Genomic DNA, 23,815 nt, shown 5'->3' with positions numbered 1-23,815 from the left:
TTCCAGGTTACCAGTGGTACTGCTCCAAGGCCCGCACTTTGAGCAGCAGTCTCTGGAACACACCTTGGTGGGGTCTCAGTGACTTAGTCTCTGAAACCCCAGGCCGCAGAGGCAGCCCCCAATCTTAGGTAGCAACACACAGTAACAGAATCGTGTCTCTGAAGGTGCAGGTATGCATGCATTCTTTTTGAAAATATTTTTTGTTGTTGAAGCAAGCAGAAAATTTTAATGTTTTCATAGAAAACTTGAGGAAGACCTAAGAATGCCTTCTTAGACCCCAGTGTGAGAAGGGGTTCTAGGTGATTTGGCTGCACGGCCACAGTTAGGAGCCACTGTTACAAAAGCATTAGCGGAAGTGGAGTGATTTTGTATGTGTTCTTGGTGGCTTTTCCACATGCTCAGGAATTTTATTCTCACTGTGGCATGTCAGGGCAACCTCCCTCGGTTAAGCCTGTGTCACGTACTCTGTACCCCAGAGAGTCATCTTCCTCCCTGCCCAGGGTCACCTCCCCCAACCTCCTCCTCCCCCAGAGCAGCGGAGAAGAAACTCCCCGGCCAGTGCGTGTGCCCGTGTCCTCCTACCCCAGCCTCACTCCAGAAGAAAGGGAGCTAATGAGTAACGAAACTGCACCCAATCTGCACTCCTAGCTCCCTTGGTAAATAAGGAAGAGCAGAGCAGTGGGCCCAGTCACCCCTTCTTGGGCTGCCCCAGGCTGCACGGTGCTCACTCTGGATCTCTGGCCCCAGGAGAGGAGACACCTGGCACTTGAGAAACAGTCTTCAGTCAGTTTATTGCGTCCAGACCTAGTCGTCTGGTGTCCTGACTCGGTCCCTGGGTCCCTCTGCAGCCATCAATATTCGCACTACTGTCTCTATGGGTCTTCCCACTGCTGCACGTGGGATCATCTGCTCCCACAGATTGTCACCTGGGCTCCTGTTCTGATTCTCAGAACAAACCTGGAGTGAATTGGGGCAGGGATTTGATCTTTGTTTGGCTTGGAGGTGACCGGGGCCAAGGAAGTGCACATGGCTGCTCACCTCACACAGTCCTGGAGGGTGACCAGCCTTCCCAGTTCCCCCAGGCCTGGCGGGCTGCCCAGAATACAGGGCTCTCAGTGCTAATGTGAGGGTGGTCCAGGACAGTCCGTCTCCCGACTAGTCAGACACGGGGCAGTGCCTGAACTGCCCTTAACTTTTCACAGTGGACACACCTGTGTAACCTGGACCAGATGAAGAGCCCCCACACTAGCCGGGCCCCTGCAGTCCTCTCCATGTCCCTCCCAGTGACTGTCCTTCAGAGGTACCCATCATCATCATGTCACGCACTAGTTTTGCCTGTTCTTGAACTTTATATAAGCGAAAGCGTACAGTAAGTCTGGCTTCCTTTGCTCAACATTGTTTGTGAGACTCATTCATTTTATTGTACGTACTTGTAGATTGTTCATGCTCGGTGCAGTGGAGTATTTCACTGTGGGAACACCACCCAGTTTATCAATCCACTCTACATTCATGGTAATTTTTAACAGATGCCAGTTTGGGATAGTTCAAGTATTCTGTTACATGTGTTTTAGTGAAAGCATTTATGCATTTCTGTTGGATGTATAATCTAGAACTAGAAGTATTGAGTCATAAGAGTATTTTAAAATTCAGGGCACCTGGGTGGCTTAGTGGGTTAGGCGTCCGTCTTCAGCTCAGGTCATGATCTCACGGTTTGTGGGTTCGAGCCCCGCACCGGGCTCTGTAATGATAGCTAGCTCAGAGCCTGGAGCCTACTTCCGACTCTGTATCTCTCTCTTGCTCTGACCCTCCCCTGCTCATGCTGTCTCTCTCTCTCAGAAATAAATAAAAACAATTTAAAAAATTTTTTTAAGAAGAGTATTTTAAAATGCGAATTCTTTTAGGTGGAGAAACATAATAATTTGGATTATATGTCATATTGCTTTACTAGATCACTTTTAAAGCTAAGACCAAGAAATAGGGGAGCTTTTTGAAATGGGGAGACCGTAATTTTGATGAATGGGGCACCATCCTGAAGGTGTTTGGGCAGCAAGGTGCAAGGAGAGGGGAGAGGCGTGTGTGACAGGGAGGCGGGTGAGGCCCGACAAGGACACAGGCCAGCCCCGCAGAGGCCCCTGCAGCCCCCCAGCATCCTGGCTCCTGCACACCCCACTGTGGGCTGCCCTGCTGTCTGGCACATTTCCTGTTGGCTCTCACAGTGGTGATTGAGACCTGGGAGCATTTCTCCTGAGTGAGAGCTCTCAGCAGAGCACATGGCACCCAAAACAAAATGTGGGGCCAGCCAAATGGCCTTTATCAGATCCTGCTTTGCAAGATTCTGGAGCTGTTGCTGGAAGTCCCCAGAAGAGGTTCTATGGCAGGTTCATGTCCCCTCTGTCCCTCTCTTTGGAGCTTAGTTGTCTGCCTGACAGCTACCTTCCACATCAGGGCCACCTTCCACATCTGTACCAGAGGAACTCCCCATCCTTTCTAGGGCCAGGGAGAGATGGGGAGGCCAGGGAGTTGTGGAAAGAAGTGAGAACTCATTTACTGTTCAACACATATTTGGTGAGTGCTTCCTAAGCTATGAGCTCTGTCCCTGTAGGTTTTTCTGACTTTGTTGGAGGAGCTGCTGAAACCCCTCAGGGAGATCAAGAAAGATCCTGTTCCGGCACTGGAGACCTGCACTCATGGCCTGCCCCATATTTTCCAGGCAGAGTAGGGGTGCAGTGGCTGGGGTTACAGGCCCCCGTACACTCTCATCCTGATTCCAAGTGAAATGGTATATTCTGTGAACTTCCTGGAGATTCTTCTGGTGTTAGCAATGTCCATTTGGTTTCCCGGCTGGAGGAGACAGGACAGGAGCTCTCTAGGCCACACTTCAACATGGAAGATGTTCTCAGCCTTGCCTCCTTTTCTAAGACCCCCTTTCCTTTCTTGCTTTCCTCTCTGATATTTTCTGAGGACTTAGCGTTCCCTTAATGCCTGTGGGGACACCAGAACCCTTCTCTATGCCCTTCTCTCACCCCTACTCCAGAATTCCTTCTCTCCCTCCTCTGCTTCAAGCCAAGGTGGAGAGCAGTTACTGCTCTGCTTTCTCCCTACCATCTTCCTATTGGAATCAGCAACAGATTTCCTATTTCAGTTCATTTGTTGAGCACCTACTGTGGTCCAGAGAGCTGGGGCCATCCCCATCCAAAATCTAACTTCTCAGGACATGAGAGCCCAGTGAGCGAGGGAGAAGGCCCAGTACCCAAGCATCAAGTACGTACTCAGACTTGGGGTTTGGTGCAGGATTCTTCAGAGGGAACAGACAGCCCCACTAAGTGCTATCCCTGCCCTCTCAGACATGCTCTCTGATTCCAGCTTCTGCAACCTCCAGGTGCCCTGAGCCCACGCCAGTCCCAGCCTCCACCTGCAGGCTTTGCTCTCCAAAGAGCAGGGTGTCTACTTTCTAGGCCACTGCACAAAAGGATACCCAGTTCTTCCTCTGGGATCTGCCCAGCCCTATCAACTCTTCCCACCACACCAGGGAATGAGTATCTGAAGGCTAACATGGGATAAAAGACTAGCCCCTTCCTAATCACTCAGTAGCTCTGCGGGCAGATGTGTGGTCTCTTTCAACTGGCCATTCATGCAGTGGGGTCACCTGGTGCTTGAAACACACCATGAAGAAAGTGCAAGAGGTATTTCTGTACCTTTCTCTGGACAGCAGATTCCGTAGGTAAAGTTTTGCTTCAGTGAGAGAGTAAGAATTAAAAAATGAAAACACCCTGCAGTCATGATCTTTGTGACTTGTCAACAACCATTAAAAATGAATGCGAAGACTCTGTACACACTTGTGAACAACAACATCAAGGGACAAAAAAAGTGAAGCAACTGAAAACTTTCCAACTCTGATTATAGTTTTGTAAAAAACAGGTAAATCCATTGGTTATGTTGGGGAGGAAGTAAAAAGTTTCCTCCACCTTTTTAGGTTCTTTTCTAGGAGGCTTGCAAATCAAACTGACAAAAGACAGATTAACAAGAGGGGAAAAAAAGATGCATAGGAGTTTACAAAGAAACGTGATTCAAGAAGGTGCTTAGATTTGAGGGCTTACATACTATTTTAACAAAGAGCAAGCAATTGTTATTAGACAAAGGAAAGGGGTTTGGGGCTTCTGGAGGGGGTAAGTTGTGAGAAGGTGACTGGGAAATGTATAGTACATAAGAGTTGTTTTGCAAGGTCTATTAAGAAGATGAGTCTTTCTGTTTGCACATATGGGTGGGTTAAGAGGAACTTAACAGAGGACCATTGGGGTGGGAAAGGGGGAAAATAGTTGGGGAGAGGGAGGGAGGCAAACCATGAGAGACTCTTGAATGCTGAGAACAAACTGAGGGCTGAAGGGGGTGGGAGAGAGGGGAAGGGGGGTGATGGGCATGGGGGAGGGCACTTGTGGGGATAAGCACTGGGTGTTATATGGAAACCAACTTGACAATAAGCTATTTAAGAAAAAAGTTAAAATTTTTTTTAAAAAAAGAGTCTTTCTGGTAAGGGAGAGAACATATTTACAAATGGAAATATATGTCACCCTTTTTTAAATGTTTATTTATTTTTGACAGAGAGAAAGAGAGAGACAGAGCATGCGTGAAGGAGGGGTAGACAGAGGGAGGAGATACAGAATCTGAAGCAGGCTCGACACAGAGCTCTAACTCACAAACTGTGAGATCATGACCTGAGCTGAAGTCAGACACTTAACCAACTGAGTCACCCAGGTGCCCTGAAAATTTATGTCACCCAATAAAGAGAAATTATTGCCCTGCTTTTAGACAGAAAGGGGGGAAAAGAGCTAATGCCTTCAGCTCAAAACAATCATTATGCCAAAGTGGCATATTTTGGAGTGGCATACTCTGATCCCCTTCAGTTACAAAATGAAATAAAACTAGGAAGAAAGGTGGATAGTTATGTTTTTAATGCTAACGTTATTATGTTTGTTGGTTGGGTTGATCAACCATACATGATCCTTATGCAAATTCTAGGAATAAATAAAAAGTCCAAAAAAAAATTTTTTTAAGATCCTGCCAAATTCCACCACCAAGAAACATTACTGAAATTCCAACACTCTCTTTGTCATCATGCTCTGCATATATTGCAAGTTTTATTTTAGAGACATACTCTTTAACGGGAGGAATTCTGTGGGAGCTCAGCAGGCAAGGGGCCAGCCAGGGCTGAGGGGATTTCAGATGGATGGGCTGCCAGGAAGGAGGAGCGCCAGAGGGAGGAGGCTCCCCCCAGCTGTGAACTTGACAGAGATTCAGCCCTATCTTTGCAGGATTACAGTCCCAAATTAGGAAAGGAAGTTCACAGAAGGGGACGTCTCAGCATTCCACAGCAGCATTGTCTGCTCTTCTTGCAGTGGCTGGAATGCTGCAGGACTTTCCCCCTCCTTGTTTCAAATGGAAAATGTAAAGACCAGAGGAGGCAGATAGCTGACAAGCAAGAGTCTGGCTACCTCTCCATGGGACTAGCTGAGGTCACACAGGAGAGACTGCAGAGATGGGGAGAGCTGGGAGCTCCTAGGAATTGTAGCCAGTACCCTTGGTGTAAAGAAGGGGAAACTGAGGCCCAGAGAGGGCGCAGGGAGTAGCATGTAACCCCGCAAGCTTGGGAGTGGTACGTTCCCATCCTTCCTTCATGGTCATGTAATCGAGAATACTTAGCTCCGTGCCTTCTTCAAGCAGAACCGAAACAACACATTTTAATGCCATCTGCCCAACTGTTACTCTAAAATACCAATGTATTGACTAGGGCAAGGCCACTCACATTGCAAACGCTTTCTTTTTTCTTTTTCTTTCTTTCTTTTCTTTTTTTTTTTATACAAAACCTTTCACGAGAGGGTTCCTCCCATGGCAAGCTTGCCTCACAATATTTCAGTGGGTTTTGTTTTACAAAACTTAGTTTTGAGGTGCTATTACATTTCATAAGCTGAGGCCTTATAAATGTAGAGACAGTTCCAGAAGGGTTTGTGTTATTGTTTAGGATGATGGATTCATATGAATTTGGAGGACAGGGACATGAGTGAAGCCTTCATTTGGAACGCTGATGGCATGAGGGCCCAGGATCTATCTCATGGGACTCAGGTGGGATCAGGGCAGGACCAGCTACGTAATTTGTGGGCCCAGTGCAAAATAAAAAGGTGGAATGACTTGTTCAAATATTACTGCAAGTTTCAGTATGACAGCAGAGTATTAAACCAAGAGTGGGGCCTTCCTAGGGTGGGGCTCTGTGCATCCGCCTAGGCCTGACAGCCATGATGCAGGCCCCAGGTCAGGGTGAATGGCAGGGCGATGGCTGGCATGAAGAGGAGGTACACAGGAGTGAGAGGTAAGGCTAGTAAGCTGTAAATCTGTTCCACTTGGCTTTGAGATACTGTGTCTTATAAATTTCATTTGGCTTACACTAATGGTAAATGTGTCGTTCCCGAAGTTACAGATTGGTGAGACAGTGGGGGTAAACTGTACACAGAAAAACCGTGTAGTATCCACAGTCATGGACAGAACCCCTTCCTATGGACCAGGCTTCATGCCAGAGCTGTAAACTGTGATTTACTTCACTGTCACGAGGATGTTTGTATAAAGGAGCAGTGAAGATCTAGGCTCTGGATGCCTGGATTTAGATCTCACCAACTGAGTCCTTGGGCCAGTTACCTAACCCCACTCAATGCCCATTTCTTCATCTGTTAAAGTAATGAGTTGACTGTGTTATAGGGTGGTGTTGAGATTGAATGAGTTTGGGGCACCTGGGTGGCTCAGTTGGTTGAGCGTCAAGCTCTTGATTTCAGCTCAGGTCATGATTTCGCGGTCGTGGGATCAAGCCCCCCTGTCAGGCTCCATGCTGAGGGTAAATCCTGCTTGGGATTCTCTCTCTCTCCCTCTGCCCCTCTCCCCTGCTCATGCTTGCTTGCTTTCTCTCTCTCTCAAATGAAAAAATATATATATATTTTTAAAAATGGAATAAGTTCATCTATTTTAAGCTGTTTGCCCAGTGCCTGGCACATAGTAAATGTTTGGCAAATGTTTGCTGCCACGATGATGTTGATGGAGGAGAAAGAGGAAGGGAGAAGAAGAATTGGTAAAAGTGGTGACTGCTGTATAGTTAAGTAGTAGGTTCCTCATCATACAGAGGAGGAAAGTGTGGCACAGAAAGATTAGGAAATTGTCCAAGATCACCCAACAAATGAGCACACTATTCTCCTTTCTCAGCTTTGGTATCTCTTATGGAAGCTTTCCAGTTTGGCCTAAGTGCCTCAGGCTTACTGATGTAGACGGATTACCAAACCCACGTTGTTGATTCAGAGTCTACTGTTCGTCCGAGCTGGTGAAGTGTCCCGAGTGTGCTGGGCCCTCTCATTGGTGCTGATGGTGAAGAGGACAGGTAGAAGTGGGCAGGGACAGCAGGTGCAGTGATGAGTGCTGTACCATGTGACCAGTGCCGGACGAGGGTGGCCGCAGCATCGAGATGATGGACACCTTGGAGAAGGTTCTGGGCTTTGGGGAAGAACAGAAGACAGGGAGGAGGGGCCCTGCTGTGTACTGTGGAAGCTATAAACTGAAGTCAATTCCTTCCCTTCAGCCTCACAGGCAGGTGGTAACTAGAGGCAGGTGACACCACAGAAGTACAGTGAGCACTGAGAAGCGGCTGAGCCACAGAAGCCTGGGCAGCTACACTCTGTCTCCTTTCCTCGGGTGGGTGGAGAGGCAGGCACAGGGGTGTTATGGGTGCAGGGCTTTGAGGGCCCTCACCTTTGACCTCAGCACTCACTTGGGGGGAATCGTCCCGCCCTGCCCTTCCTGCCGTCAGCCACCCCGAATTCACCTGCTGTCCTGCTCTTATCTTCCAGGGTTAGTGGACTTTCCCCCTTCATGGGTGACAACGATAATGAAACCCTAGCCAACGTGACCTCAGCCACCTGGGATTTCGATGATGAAGCGTTCGATGAGATCTCTGATGATGCCAAGGATTTTATCAGCAATTTGCTGAAGAAAGATATGAAGTAATGAGTTGAGATTTCCATCTTTTCAGCTTCCCCACTCCCTGGACTGGTGTTCAGAAGCAGGGACCTCCTTTGCCTGTCATGGGCCCCTCCTCACTGAGGCATGGAGGGCAGGCACAGGGGAGGGGTTGGGGTCTTCCTGGGTCCCCCAGCTCCCTGGTTCCAGACACTCCACTGGTCTTTAGAAGCACAGAAACCTCACTTTATAAGCAACACTTCACCAAGGTTGCAGGGAGAGGGCCACCTAGTTGTGTGTGAATATGGACAGCCTCTGTGATCTTGTGTGCTGTGGATGGGGAGGCCAGGCTGAAACCTCAGCCCCTCTTCAGGGGTTACTCTGGAGAGGATCCTATCTGCGGACCTGATCATATCCCCAGGCTATTCTGGCTTGGTGTCTTTCCGTATCTAAATTACTTGACAACTGCCGGCCTGAATATGGTACCTTCTCCCCCTGGCCAGAGTAAGGCTGTGATTTCAGACTGCCGGCTCAGCCCTGTCCCAACCTGGGCTCTGTCCCCCACCTACAGTGCAGACTGTGCGGTTCCCCAAGTCCACCTTGGGGGCTGCCACGAGCTGCCCTTGTGGTTGGTAGAGGAACACATAAAACGGTTGTGACTGGTGGACGGCCTGAGGCCGGGAGGGCTGGTCAGAAATGCCAAGCACTCAGTAAGTGTCCCCATGAGAGAAGAGTGCAGCTAGTGCGATCCCTGGGTGAGCACTCTCCCCATGAGGGAACCTGCGAGATGACAGCAGGGAGGCGGGAGGCTGTGCCAGCGGGAAAGATGGCCTGCCCCCTGCCCCCCGGAAGGGAGCAGGTGTCAGGTGGGAGTAACTGGCTTGTTGGGTGCCCCATCCACTGTAAACAGGTGGCCAGATGAGGCGGGGCAGGGCTCCAGGCCCCCCCCTCCCTGTCTGAGCAGAATTTGACACAAGGGAGTGGTTCTACACTTTGCTCTAGAAGGGTGGTGTTGAAATAGGTCAGGCACCGGAAGATGAAACAAGGAAGGGCTGCTTGACTCCACAGGTAGGTGACTGCATTCGCCAGGTGACTTTATGGTGCAGGCTCCATCCTGTCTGCTTGGCCCACAGACTCCTGAGGGTACCAGTTATCTTGTCCCCCTCTGGGAGAAACTCTCTTTGGGACCAAGAGCATAGTTGCTAAAAAAAGAAAAAAACAGTGTCAGAGGGTCTCTCAGCTGGCTCTGATTTTCTCATTATGTGCCCACCTCTCAGTCCTTTGTAGCTACCTCAGGCCAAACTCCTCCAGAGGCTACATCCACACTCCTTCCATGAGGCTGTCTTAATGTTTTGCTCTCACAGCCTTTGGAGAAGTAGACATTACCCAGGTAGAATCTGGATGTTGTGAGGACCTAGCTTCCCTTCCAGTGTGAGCGATCCTTGCTCCCAAGATGCTTTGTGGAGATGCAGACCTCCTTCCTAATTACTCTGGTCCGGGATGGTTTTTGTCCACCAAGCTTCATTCACTGAAGATTTGGTAAATGAGTCATTATGGATATATCTGTTTTCTCATCGGACCTTGAATTAATTCAGTAATGAGCTGTACTGACCCTCTGTGCTCATAAAATGGATTCACCAAAGAACTAATTTCAAATGTCAAGATACTTGATTCCTATAAACTCTTGAACTTAGCATCTCTGTAACCAGAAATCTCCACCTATTAGCACTTTGAAAAATATTTTTCTATTAAAAAATTAATACAGGTAAGCTGTAGAAATTTTGAATATAGGAAAATTAAAATAATCCATAATCCCTTTAGCTAAAGATCACTACATTTTGTCATACTTAGCAAATTTACTTATATTCATTTTTCTATATGTGTTAGAATTTGGTTCTTTGGGCTTTATCAGTCCTATTATAATTAAGGTGATGGCCCTGAATTGTTTCTAGATTCCCAGAGCTTTCAGAGAGATTAAATGAGTTTGAGTACAGTTTGTAAGGTTGTCATAACACATAGATTATATGCAGGACATACTTCTGAGTTTTAACAAGAAAAACCTGATACTCAACCACATCACAAGACATGAGAGTTCAGTGATTCTTAGAGATTTAGGCCTAATGTTTTACCCTTCCTTCCACCAGACAGGGAGGCTAAAGGATTAGGCCTCCATAGTCCCCTTCCACCGCCTTAGAATATCATTCCCAGATACGTCTGCCCTCCAGCACTTACACATCTTAGAACCAAGGGCAGGTCATGAGACTCCAGCTGCTAACTTGGTGGTTAGGCCTTAACACTAACCTACTCTGGTTTAGTCAGTGTAACCCAGACTAAGAGAAGAAAAAGGCCAAGAGCGCAGTGACCCTAATCATGGTGGATGGACTGGGAGCAAAGAGCCCTGGGCTCTCCCCTGTGTAACCAAGGACAGGTGACCTCCCATTTCTGATCTAACCAGCAGTCTCTGAGGTCCCCTCCTGCTCAGAAATCCTCTGATCTCTGCCTCCATCAGAAACCGCCTGAACTGCACCCAGTGCCTTCAGCATCCATGGCTAATGAAAGACACCAAGAACATGGAGGCCAAGAAACTCTCCAAAGACAGGATGAAGAAATACATGGCAAGAAGGAAATGGCAGGTAATGAAGACATCACTTTGGACTTGGATGCTGCCCTTCACATTTGCTTTATTTAAGCAACCCTCAATCCAAAAATGTTTATACATCTATTTCTGAAATGGCCTGGGACCAAGACCGACGTTTCATGTCTTTGTGGCTAGGGATGAGCAATGTCACCTTTAAGACTATTTGGCAACCCTGGAGAATGTGATCTCCTTAAAGGTAGCGTGACAGGCTTACATTTCTTTACAGTGAAGGAGGAGGGCACATGATCTGTAAAGAGAGCTACAGTCCCCACCCTCCCCGATAGGGAGATTGTATGTTATTACTATGTGTCCTTGGGCAAGTGACAACCTTACTGTGCCTTCATTTTCTCACCTGTAAAGTGGGGGATAATAGTTGTACCAGCGTCACACAGCATTGTTGTGGGAAATAGGCAAGATAATTTTCATCTGGCCTTGAGCGCTTTGCATGGCACATAGTAAGTGTTCAAAAATACCCCAGTATTTTGGAGAGCTGGCCATATGTCAGGGAACATTCAAAGCACTTTCTATGCAGTGAATCTTTTAATCCTAGGGGGCAGGTACTATTATTATCCCCACTTGTCAGGCAAACTGAGGCAGAGAAAGGTTAGGAACGTCACTTAGGATCGTGTAGCTAGTAAATGGAAAGAAAGATTCAAACCCAGAGACTGGCTCCAAAGTACAGTCTTAACAATGACACAAAACTGCCTCTGATAATTAACAGATGCATGAAACTGTCATCCAAAACCACAGAGAATTTGTCATCAGCTGTTTTATTTTTATTATCACTATTAGTATTACAGAATTCCTGGGCTACTGGAGGGGACATGGTTTCTATACTCAAGGAATGTATAGCGTAGGAGGTACTGAAGCAAATGGACATAAAAGGACACCATGCACACCAAGACTCATAAACGATCAGTATAGCCCTCCATACCCATATATGTGAGTGTAGATGGGAGAATGGAGCCAGTCACCCCAGAGCTGGATGTGGCTGTGAGGAAACCCTGCCAGGGGCAGTACTTTGCAAGTGGTCGTGGAAAATGGGCTGGAACAAGAGAAGAGGGCATAACTGCACAGACAGAAGAGAAAGCACAGAGGGCTTCACCCTGACGGGAGCAGAGTCCTTTAGTCGGGCAGTCGGGGAGAACTGGGGCATGTAAAACTTGTCTATGTGGCAGAGAAAAAGGAGATCTCTGTTTTAGGGGCAAGCGGGACACTGGTAATTTACCATACAGGATGACTAAATCCTCAAAGTACAACTTTACATGGAGGGTTAGAAGAATAGAGGCAAAGGGGGGGGAGAGGCTTTGGGTACGTGGCTTTAAGGGACCAACTGCCCTGAGTGGCTCAGCCAGGACTCCGCCACAATGGGAGTCGGTTGTTGGTTAGCCCCCAATGAGGGTTTAGGTGACCTCCTGGCTCCCTCAAGTGCCACTGAGTCAGAACACCTAATGACCCTCCGGTGTCATTAGAATCCAGTAAAATCAGAATAACTGAGGTTCTTAAAAACAAAACAAAAAGGGGGCCACAAAATCTAAGTTGGCTTTATTAATGATCCTGTGGCTGGTAGATCTCAGAGAAATAGTTGATACTTCTGGCATGGATCAAGTGGCTGGTGTGGGGTGGGGTGGTCCTCAGTGCAGTGAGTCTCTTTGAGTTTTGCTTGGATGGGTTAAGGGGCAGCCTTGTCCCTTCAGGCTCCCTGGGAGCAATGACACATCTGTTAATGAACCAAAGCCAGGAGGGAACTAAACCCAGGGGATAGGAGCAGAGAAAAGGAAATGGGAGAGGAAATAAATGGAACTTTTTAGTATAATGGGTCAGGGAACCATAATTTGTGCTGATATTTTAAATTGCTTATATTTCTTTCTTGTTGTTTACAGTGTTATTAGCCACAAGTTTTTCTGGAAGTGAGAGGGGAAAGAAAAGAATAGCATTTAGAGGAGAAACCTTAATTTCCCATCTTTTTAAAAAAATGTTTATTCGTTTTTGAGAGAAGTAGCATGAGTGGGGACGGGCGGACAGGATTTGAAGCAGGCTCTGCACTGACAGCAGCAAGCCTGATGCAGGGCTCAAACTCACGAACTGTGAGATCATGACCTTAGCCAGAATAGGATGCTCAACTGACTGAGCCACACAGGTGCCCCTGATTTCATATCTTAATATAGGTGGCAGCATTTGGAAATGGTTTTTCCACAAAAATAATGGTTAGGTCTCACAAATTACACACAAAAGTAGTCTATAAAATCCCATGCGGCACTTAACACCCCTGAAGTGTAATTTCACAGGTAATGGTTCAACGGCATCTGACCACCCACATTTTTTCCCCAGATACCAGGACCATAGCACACCTGGACTAGGGGTTCCGTCTCAGAGCAGCTGAGGGTCTGTGTGGGGAACAGAGTGCCATAGAATAAATTGGAGTGGACTGTGTTGGAGGGAGAGGGCAAGGACCGATACAGGTGGCCCAGAGATCTCCACAGCTGCATGAGAGAAGTTTCCTTGCTGTCATTCTGGTGTGGTTTCCATAAAAGGCCCAGGAGGAAGGAACTAACATGAGAGGAAATGCCTACAAGTGGGGCAACATGTAGATAACTACTCATAGTATTGATCTCAGAATGAAGTTATTCTGAAAGAGGGTATGTTTTTTTTTTTTATATGAAAAGAATTTTCAAAAGATGTGATGAGCAGTAGCACTGAGGGTGAGTTGAGCAGGATAACAGGGCTTCTGCTTGTAAAACAGGTAGCTAAGGACTAGGAAGTAGAGGCCTGTGGGCAGCCATCTTTATTTTCTGAGAACCACAAAGACTTTTGCAGTATGGACCACAGGGCCATAGGGAAGAAAGCTTTTGACTCAGAATAGCAGAGTACTCTTGGCCATCACATTTGGATATTATGCACTTCTCAGGGAAAACTAGAGTCTTAGAGCTGGTGGTATATATGTAGGGTCTAGGATGGCTGGCTGGTTCCAGGTGACCAACTTGGTCCAGTGTGCCAAGATCTGTCTTGGCTTTAACCCTGAAAGATTCTCATCCTGGGAAACCCCTCAGTCCTGGGCAAACCCAGTCGCTGGCTCTCCCAGGGGAGGGAGTCTGCGCAGCATTAGGGAGGCCAGTTCCTGCCTGGAGCACAGGAACCCAGCTTTGCCAATTACCTTCAGACAAGAAAAAGACTTCCTCCAAACAAGGATGGAACTTGGGGAATGGAAACTTTCTTTCTTGGTATTCTAAAAATTTCCAGAAGTCTTAGTAAAGCAGCAACCAGTTCTCAGCTCATAGGCATGAAACTGGAAGACTAGAACATACAGGTATATATTTCTTTTCCAGATCTGACAATTTCCCTACTGATTTTTTTTCATAAATTAGTTCCCAAAGATTGAATTCTGATGGAGATGATTTTTAAGATTTTCCTTACTAAGCACTTCTTACTTTTCTCCCTGTCTTAGAAATTATATGCTATATCACTCCATCTGATGGAAAATTTCCCCCTACGTATAGCCTGTTTGTTTGTTAATGTGTATTTGCTCCCTTCTCTGAAATATTCTAACTATTTCATCTGCCTTGTTCTGGTAACTTCATATTAGTCATTTTGTTAATGGAAGAGGAAAGACTTCCTTATTCCACAACTAAAGACAGTCCTGATCCGTCACAATCCAGGCATTTGGAATCAGGGAGCCTGTGGACTACACAGTCTCATGTATGAATCCTAGTCTTTCTGCAAAAGACTAGAGCTATAGGGAGGTTTGAATCTTCTGGTCCAGAACATGAGATGCACAGAGGGAAACTGATTTGCCCAGAGTCACACAGTAACATCCCTTTGTTGAGAACAAACCCTCCAAGCTGACAGACTCCTGGCCCAGGCAAACCTATCTGTGTTGGATAAAGGGAATCAGGAGCCAGAAGGGCTGGGTCTGAGAGTTTGGCTGGCCAGGAAATAGTCTGGTCTGATGTCAGCTCCATAGGGAGAGCTGCCATGGCTGGCACCTCTTCTTACCCATTCCTGAGGTCAAGATAAGCTCCCATGGGAAGAGCTGGGTCTCTCCAGCTAGCGCAACAAACAGATCAATGATGTTACCAGTAACCTCCTCTCCCAGAAGAACACTCAAGACTGCCAAGTGGGCTCAGTCTGCAGGTACACTGCCTGCAGGGCCCCAGTACCTCTGCAACAGTTAAGTTGGTCATTTGTCATCTGTCACCTTCTTCCCCCGCTCACTGCATCGCCTTCACTCGGGGCTTCCTACATTCTGTTCAGAGTGGCCCAGCTTCACAATGGGGACAGAGGGCCAGAAACATTACCACACCACAGTGATGTATGTATGCAAAAGGGCGGAAGGCCAGAGGGCAGAGCAGGAGTGAATCTCTACAGTGCACGAAAATAGTCTGCAACAAAGATGGCATGTGAAACACAGAAAAGTGGCTGTGGTCATAGCAGATCTCCACTTACATCTCTCTCTGTGTGTCTCTCTGTCTCGCTCTCTGTGTCTCTCTCTCTCTCTCTCTCTCTCTCTCACACACACACACACACACACACCATTATGAATCCTTATGCCCTGTAATTCTTTACTTTCAAAATAATATTTTTCTGGAGATATACTGGCTTTCCAGATAGTCCAAAATTGTGAGGCTTTGCTGAAATACTTGAGCACATGAAGTTAGTTCAGGAGGAAAAGGCTTTGCTGGGGCAGTTTATGGTCCAGTAGGTGAGTGCTAGCCACTGGCCTGTGTACAGGCTGTTTCTTTTCTCTCTGAGCAGCCAGCCTGTGGTGACATCTGTACTCTGAACGTACAGCATCTGGATGCCTAAAAAGTTGCTTTGGGTGCAGAGGTGGGAAGAGTTGGTTATGCCTTAATTTCTTACCTTGTCTATCCACTGACCTTAGAAAAGAGGGAGAGGAACTTCACTTGAAGGTGAGAAACAGAGACATGATTGTGTATTGTTGGGGACAATAAATCCTGTGCTTGGTAGACTTTTCACAATACAAAGAAAATTTTCATCTCAAGTTCTGGCATCCTTTTCAGCAGAAATTCATTCTTCTTCCAAGCTTCCTCACCTTAGAAAAGCAAAGCACCACTGCTTTTCATTTCTTTGGGCCCTTCTTTTTGATGGCTGGGTGTACATCAGGGAAGAGCACCCCTCCAGAACTTCACTGTGCATTCACAGACTTGTGCTGGGGCCAGCCAGAGTGTTTCTGGAAATCTCTTAAGTATCTGAATCATAAACAGAACTAATGAGACCTTGGAGATCATCTTGTCCAACCCCCTCCTTATACTGAGAAGGAAACTGAAGCCCAGAGAGGTTAAGCGACTTGCCCAAGGTCAATGGAATGCCTCCCCCCCCCTCCCTTTGCATCAGGACCTGTGGGATCTGTAGTAACTTTCTCTGGACCAATTAAAATCCTATCACTAGTATTGTTTTACGAGAAACAGCCCCACTGGGCCTTGTCAGCAATAAGTCTTTGGAGCTGTCTCAGCCTGCAGTTGCTTTATATAAACTATCCCTTTTATGGGAGTTGAAGCACAGTATGAAAAGGGTTTTTGTCTCATGTTGACCTTGTTTAGTCACATTAACGCACACACTGGTTCCAGGCCCCATTCCATTCTCCGAACATCTTCTGACACGCTGATAGTGCTGAGCAGAGCAAGGTTGGGCTCACTCCTCTGGCAGAGCCTCGGCGCTGGGGAAGCCCTCATTTCAGGGACAGCTGCTTCTCTGGGGCTAGGCTCTTCTCCCCGAGCCCCACCGCCCAGCTGGAACCGGGGACACAGCCTGAGTCCAACGCCAGTGTCTATTTTCCAGAAAACGGGCAATGCTGTGAGAGCCATTGGAAGACTGTCCTCTATGGCTATGATCTCAGGGCTCAGTGGCAGGAAATCCTCAACAGGATCACCAACCAGCCCACTCAATGCAGAAAAATTAGAATCTGAAGGTAAGGAGCTCCAGGAAGATTTGCTCTAGCCAGTTGGCAAGAAAAGAAGGGTTAAGGGATGGAGGGACATTTTGAAGTTTTGAGGGGCTTGGGGTTTTTTTTTAATAATTTAAACTATAAGGATAAAATTTAGAACTACTTTTAGGTTGCCCTAAAATTACTAAGTCTGCTAGTTCTTCTTTAACTGTTCAACCCTAAGTGTAACTACTTTCATAGGGAAAGTTATTTGTCTTATAGGACCAGGTAAACTCCGCTGTTCTTTTCCCTCTATTTTACATTAGAATTAGCGAAGACTTCATAAAACCTTTCCTTTTTCTCAAGGTAAGATTTGTATATTGATAGGTAAACATAAAAGTCACATGTAGTAGTATCTTTTTTAAAAATATCCTTCCATATTCTTAGTGCCTTTGTGTTTTTCTTTTTTTTTAAATGACCTTTAGTCCATATTCCTTTGGCACTTGTCACAATGCTGAAACATGCCATTTGAACGGGATAGACTGTGCATGACAGGACTCCTCCTGGAGACCAGTAAGGCTAGTTAGCTCTTTGCACACCACCTTTGAGATGCTGCCCCAACCATCTCAGTGAAGGCCTCAGCCTCTTCCTACTCCAGACAAATGCCGGGTCTGGCCTTTACCTTGTTGAGGTGACTCATTTGGCCAAAGACCACCCCCCACCTCCCACTGCCTGGTGTTTGTGGCATCCAAAGGTGCGAAGCTGGACCTAGATCCCTCTTGTGCATAAAGGCAGGGTAATGGCGAGGCTGCTTCCTGAGCTGCTCTGATGCAGCTGCAGGCAGAGTCTGCAACATATGGGCCTGGTCCCTCCTGATCTGTGCTCCCCAGATGACCCAGAAATAGCCTGAAGGGAAGGGAGAGGGTATAGGAGGCCCTCCAAGTCACAGCTTTTCCCAGACCAATCCCGAATCCTGGTCCATGGTCACACAACATGAAGGCAGTGTGAGTGTGGAGAATAGAACTACCAGCAAGCCAGAGGCGTGTCTGGGACCCAGCTCCCCCTTTCCAATGGGCAGGTGAAGGGCCTGCTGCTATAGGAGGGAGGGCAAAGCGGGGACAGAGATTGGGACGGCTGGTGTGGCTTGTCCTTCTTAGATCCTGTCCACTGAATCCTGAGACAGCGTGGAATACAGCCAAAAATCCTTTTCAAAGATGATTTCCTTTTTCAATGTGTCAGCATAAGGGAAGGAGGGAGTTCAAACATTTCCGCAGTTTTGTCATAGTCCTCTCTTCTGCCAAAACCATGTGGCAGCAGGCCAATCTGTCCCCAGGAGAAAGGTGCACTTGGTTCAGTCCCCTATGTCACATTATTTGCTGAGTTACAGCAACTTAAAAAAACAAAAAATCAGCTTTTTTAAACCAGAGAAGAGGAGAGAGTAGGGAATGAAGAACTGACCGTGTTTCCCTCCCTGTCTCCTAGAAGATGTGTCTCAAGCTTTCCTTGAGGCTGTTGCTGAGGAAAAGCCCCATGTAAAACCCTATTTCTCTAAGACCATCCGTGATTTAGAAGTTGTGGAGGGGAGCGCTGCTAGATTTGACTGCAAGATTGAAGGTAAGTTGTAGCAGTTCTTCCCTTGAACTTTGACCACACAAAAGTGTGGTGTGGTGGACGGGTGGGTCCTGCTGTTTGCTCCAGGACAGAATGTCCGTTCTGGGCAGCCAGGACACGAGTGAGGATAACTGGGTCAGGAGGAGTTGGCCCACTGCCCACACTCCCCCTCCTGAAGGTTGGTGCCGTTCAGTGACTCTCCTAGGGCACCTCTGATATTCCATGTACTCAACATCAACCACTGACATGAGTGGTTTATCATAGACCTATTTGGCTATGGAACAGGCTTAATGAAATGAGTTTTCCAACCTTCTGGGAAGCATGTGAACTGCACACAAGAAGCTTCAAAGGAAGGCTGGCATGAAGCGGGTGTGGAGCCAGAGGCCCTTCTGCTCAGCTGCGGGCTGTGTGAACCTGGGTGGTGATTTAACTCTTCTGAGCCTCTGGCCCTTACTTGAAGACGATGTCTAATGCCTGAGTCGTTCTGGGGATGCTGTGAGAGGACATAGGTGAAAGGAGGTAACCTTTTGTGGGATTGGGAGGCTCAGAGAGTGAGCATTAAATGTGACATCAAACTGAGAGAAGCCAGGAGTAATGAGGTGGCAGAACTGAGTTATCAGTGCTCAAGGGAACTCCAAGGATCTCAGCATAGCACCTGAGAAATTAGCGATGTTGGTGACACAAAGCATTTCAGTTTCCACAGACTGTAACATTCTAGAAAGATAAAGGCAAAAAAAAAGATTCTTTGCTTCAAGTCTGTGACTGCTGCATGCCAATTAGAGTGGAGGGGTATCTCCCATTTCAGTCTGACCAAATAAAGCACAGCAGTTCATTATTAAGCAACTTTACTAAGGCTGCATAGTACAGGCCAGCAGTCAGAACAAATCATGGCCTCCTACATTTTAAGATTCTCCAGCAGTATGACTAGATAATGCCTTTTGGGCAAAGTAATCCAAAGTGAGGAATGAAAAACATTTTTTTTCCTCAGTCATTATAGTCTCAAATTGCCTTGTAAATACAGTGCCTATCATAATCTTTTCTGTTCTCATTCAGTTTAAACAAAAAGGTGGATGTGTTGCCTTTGCTAGTGTGCAAGTGCACAGATCAGGGGCGCTGTGGGAAGCTCTGAATTCTCCCCATCATCACGCTGTCTTTGGGCTTCTGAAGTTCTTCACCCTTTTTTTCCTTTTTGAAAATTATTACAACATAGTGATTATCATCTTTGTACTTTTCTGTCTGGGATTATTTCCTCCATATTTGCATAACTTCAACTGGAGCACTGAGGAGGAATTAAAGCACATGGAGGCAGTTTTGATAAAACACAAAATTCTACTTGAGAAGAATGTTAGAATTCTTACATTCTTTTTTTTTCAAGTTTATTTTGAGAGAGAGACAGAGAGAGTGAGCAGGAGAGGGGCAGAGAGAGAAGGAGGGAGAAAATCCCAAGCAGGCTTCGTGCTTTCAACTTGGAGCCCGATGTGGGGCTCGAACTCACGAACCGTGAGATCATGACCTGAGTCAAAACCAAGATTCAGACGCTTAACTGACTGAGCCACCCAGGAGCCCCTAGAATTCTTAAATTCTTATGTGCAATTGTTTTCCTATAAAAATATTTCTCCCAAATTTAAGAACAACTCAGATTGTATAAATATGTATATGTATATTTTTAAGTTTATTTATTTTGAGAGAGAGAGAGTGCTGGCGGGGAGGGGGAGGGTTGGCAGAGAGAAAGAAGGAGAAAGAATCTCAAGCAGACTTCTCACTGTCAGTACAGAACTGGACATGGGGCTTGATCTCATGAACCATGAGATCATGACCTGAGCTGAAATCAAGAGTTGGATACTTAATCAACTGAGCCACCCAGGGACCTCTGTATATTTGTAAAGATCTGTGTGTGTGTGTGTGTGTGTGTGTGTGTGTATCATATATAATACAAATGATGTATATATATAAAATATATTTTTTAAATGCTGAACTTTGCAGAAACATGACTAACATATAAATTGGGGCTAACTCATGTGGTCAGTTTCCAGTTATCTATAAGTACATTATCTGTCTTTGGATCAGACTAAGACAAATAATGGCTTTTCTTTTAAGCAATATTATCAGCTCCTCTAACTTAATATAGAGCTGTTATTAGCTTTGAGTTATAATTTACATACAATAAAATTTACCCATTTAAGTGTACAATTAAATTATCTTCCGTAGATTTATAGAATTATGCAATCACCACAACAAATTTTAGAACATTTTCATCATCTCCAAAGATCTCTTGTGTCCATTTGTTCTGTTTTTATTTAAAAAAATTTTTTAAATATTTATTTATTTTTGAGAGAGGGAGAGTGAGAGAGAGCATGCCCAAGCTAGCAGGGGAGGGGAAGAGTGGGAGGGAGACAGAGAATCCGAAGTAGGCTCTGCCCTATCAGCACAGAGTCAGGACTCATGAACCGTTAGATCATGACCTGAGCCAAAGTCCGTTGCTCAATCAGCTGAGCCACCCACGCACCCCAAACTTAAACAAATTTAAATAAAAAATAAGAATCAGAACAGGGGCGCCTGGGTGACTCCGTTGGTTGAGTGTCCAACTTTGGTTCAGATCGTGATCTCACAGTTTGTGAGTTCGAGCCTCTCTGCGGTCAGCACGGAGCCTACTTCAGATCCTGTCTCCCTCTCTCTCTGCCCCTCCTCCACTCGCGCTCTCTCTCCTTCTCTCTCAAAAATAAATAAACATTTAAAAAATTTATTTAAGTTTAACTTTTATGCAAGAAATTTTCTTTTCATCCAAGGACCTATTTAGCTCTAGGCATGTAGTTGGAGTCAGGGCTGTGTCCCAGGTATTCTAGATCCTGTATGAAGGTGGAAGGCAGTAAGTACAAGCCCCACATGGATGGTAAATGACATGACTGTATAACACCTTTTTTTTGTGGGGTTTTGGATATCAGTATTTACAACATATGCCCATATCCAAATGTAAATCTCAAAACAGACCCTAAAAGCCAACTACATGATACTTTCCCTATACCCCCTTCATCGGTAGAGGTTGCTTACGAGTTGCTTGCATGAACTGATAAGAAACTTGTGTTCTCTCCCTGTGCTGCAGGATACCCAGACCCTGAAGTTGTCTGGTTCAAAGATGACCAGTCAATCCGGGAGTCCCGCCACTTCCAGATAGACTACGACGAGGACGGGAACTGCTCTTTAATCATTAGTGATGTTTGCGGGGATGACGATGCCAAGTATACCTGCAAGGCCGTCAACAGTCTTGGAGAAGCCACCTGCACAGCAGAGCTCATTGTGGAAACCATGGAGGAAGGGGAAGGGGAAGGAGAAGAGGAAGAAGAGGAAGAGTGAGACAAAGCCAGAGAGAAGCAGTTTCTGAGTCGTATTACAAAGACTATCTCTCTAAAGCTCAAAAAATCCAAGATAGTAAAAGCACCTAGTGTGATAGATTATCTAGTTAGGTCTTTTGGGGGTTGATTGTTCAGCAACAGCAGTTGACACCTAGCAGCAGTTATTGATGGGCATTAATTTGAATTAGCTGGCACCTTAAGATACTACCAGTAACTTGCCTCATCAGTTTTTTTTAAAGAGAAAGTAACCAAAAGAAATCTTTATCTGGGCAAGGTCATAAATTCCCTAACTGAAAGCACTCATGAAAAATAAAGCCCTGTGGTCACAGCTCAGCCCAGAAGGTCCCTGGAGGCAGAGATCTCTCTCTCCCAGCAACTAACTGCAGAGAACCGAGTCTTCTCCAGTCCTGCAGCACTTCATTCGGAAAGCAGTTGAGCCATTTGAACATCTGAGGCACATTTTATTCCAAAGTATACTGTGCACATTCAAACTTTTCAGTTCTCTCCCCTGATCTACCTGCCCATTTTTCTGGATCTGAATTTGGCATGAGTTTAAGTACTAAGGACGTTATGCTTCTGAAGACAGGTCCCCTGCTCACAGGTGGCTGGCTTCCTTAGGAGAATAGAATCTCTTTTCTTCCAGAATCAGTAGGAAATCTAAACTTATCCCCTCTTTGCAGTGTCTAGCAGCTTCAGACATTTATGTTAAGAACCCGTGAAAAAAAGTCCTTGCTAATGTGCTTTTCTTCTGAAACTGGGATTCGTATTTGTGCTGTTATAGAATATCAGCTCTGCATGTGTGGTAAAGATTTCTGTGTTTGAATGTATGAAAAACCAGTTTGCTGAAAAGTTAGTCTTAATTATTTATCGGCCGCTGTGAAACGGATTTCAGCGGATGAAGGGCTGTAGGACTGCACATACTTTGGAATCTCCTTCAGGGTAGTCTGAATTTAACACGCCTTCAGTTCTAAACACTCTCCAGAGGACTCAACCTACCTTGTGGGTTCCACGATGTTTTCTTCTTGAATGTGCATCAGTCATGCCTTGCCCCCCAGCCTTCAAATGTATTCTTAGACCTGATAAATGCACTCAGACTTGCATCTTTAGGAATTTTTCTTTCACTACATTGGCACTTAAATATTTCTTTAGAAATTTTTTGAAGGTTATAAACAAAGACTATAAACTGATATGCCTAATGCATTTCCTCTGCGTGTGTGTGTGTGTAACATTCCAAATACTTTTCTCTTTTCCACTGTTTGTAAAGTGCAGCAGTTTATTATTTCAAGGGACTTTTCACTAGTTCCTCAAGAACCAATTTGAAATGACTTCAGTGCAACCCTACACAGTATCAACTTCAGAACTTTGATGGTAGTCTTATGTTATCTTCCATTCTATTTTTATCTGCTTTTTGCTGCTAGTTTCAAATTTGCCAGTATTTTTTCTTTTTGCTTTTTTAGCAGTTATAATTTTTTCTCATAATAGCCACAGTATTGCCACGGTTTATAATAAAGGGTTTTAAAATTTGATTTAGAGCATTTGAAGCTTTTCTTCACTTAACTCTGTTTAAAAGACTATAATCTTTGTGTGCATGTATGTTGTATGTGTGTGTGCATGTGTGGTGTGTATGTTTGTTACAGGTTTTTAATGTCTTGAAATTGTGTTAATGTTCTCGCAGTTTATTATGCCATCAGAATGGTAAATGAGAACACTACAACTGTAGTTGGCCCACAGTTTTTAAATAAAAGATACCACAGTGCATGCTGTTTGTTCAGTCTCTACAGCCTCCTCTTTTTTGCCATGCCACCAGCTGTAGACGACCCTGAGAGATCCTGGAAACAAGAAACAAATGCTGCGCTGCATGAACAGCTTAGATGGTTGCGATTCACTAAGGAACAGGATGACTTCTGTAGTTCTTGTTTCTAATGGGCAACTTAATTTGCACGTGTTGTTCAAAATTTCTCTTGAGCGTTTGGTTCAGTTACATTCTACAGGTGTATTCTACAGATATTCAAGATCTATAGAATCCTCATAATGCTAAAATCCACATGACATTTTTGACATGTGACAAAATCATTATCATCATTAATATTATGCACCAGGGCCTGGTTTACTTTTGTAACTTTGGTGCTGTTTCTTACTAGCAGTCAAGTTCTATCTTTCCATGTCTTGATATTGAAACATTTGTTAGGAGGAAATTCCTGATAAAACTCCTGCTTTATAGGAAATCTGTTTTTGGATTGTGAGCCCCTTATGTCTTGAGTGTTCAAACAATCTTATAGATATTCCAGAAAGAGTCAAGACATGCTAATAGATGTTGGACTAGATGATTCTATGATTCTACAGTGTAGT

General features: G+C 45.6%; 1 protein-coding gene across 1 annotated transcript in view; it reads left to right on the top strand.

Annotated features, from left to right (window-relative positions):
* Positions 1-22,992, top strand: part of MYLK (myosin light chain kinase) — a 180,160-nt gene extending 157,168 nt beyond the window's left edge. The window contains 5 exon segments of the mRNA XM_077767620.1: positions 7,878-8,030; positions 10,496-10,619; positions 16,421-16,550; positions 17,988-18,119; positions 21,217-22,992. Coding sequence (XP_077623746.1) covers positions 7,878-8,030; positions 10,496-10,619; positions 16,421-16,550; positions 17,988-18,119; positions 21,217-21,467 — 790 coding nt within the window. The 3' untranslated portion in view covers positions 21,468-22,992.
* The last annotated feature ends 823 nt before the right edge of the window (positions 22,993-23,815 follow it).

Source organism: Crocuta crocuta, unplaced genomic scaffold (assembly GCF_008692635.1).
Source record: "Crocuta crocuta isolate KB4526 unplaced genomic scaffold, BGI_CrCroc_1.0 scaffold45, whole genome shotgun sequence".
NCBI lineage: Eukaryota > Metazoa > Chordata > Mammalia > Carnivora > Hyaenidae > Crocuta > Crocuta crocuta.
This window is presented reverse-complemented; position numbering and strand designations above follow the sequence as displayed.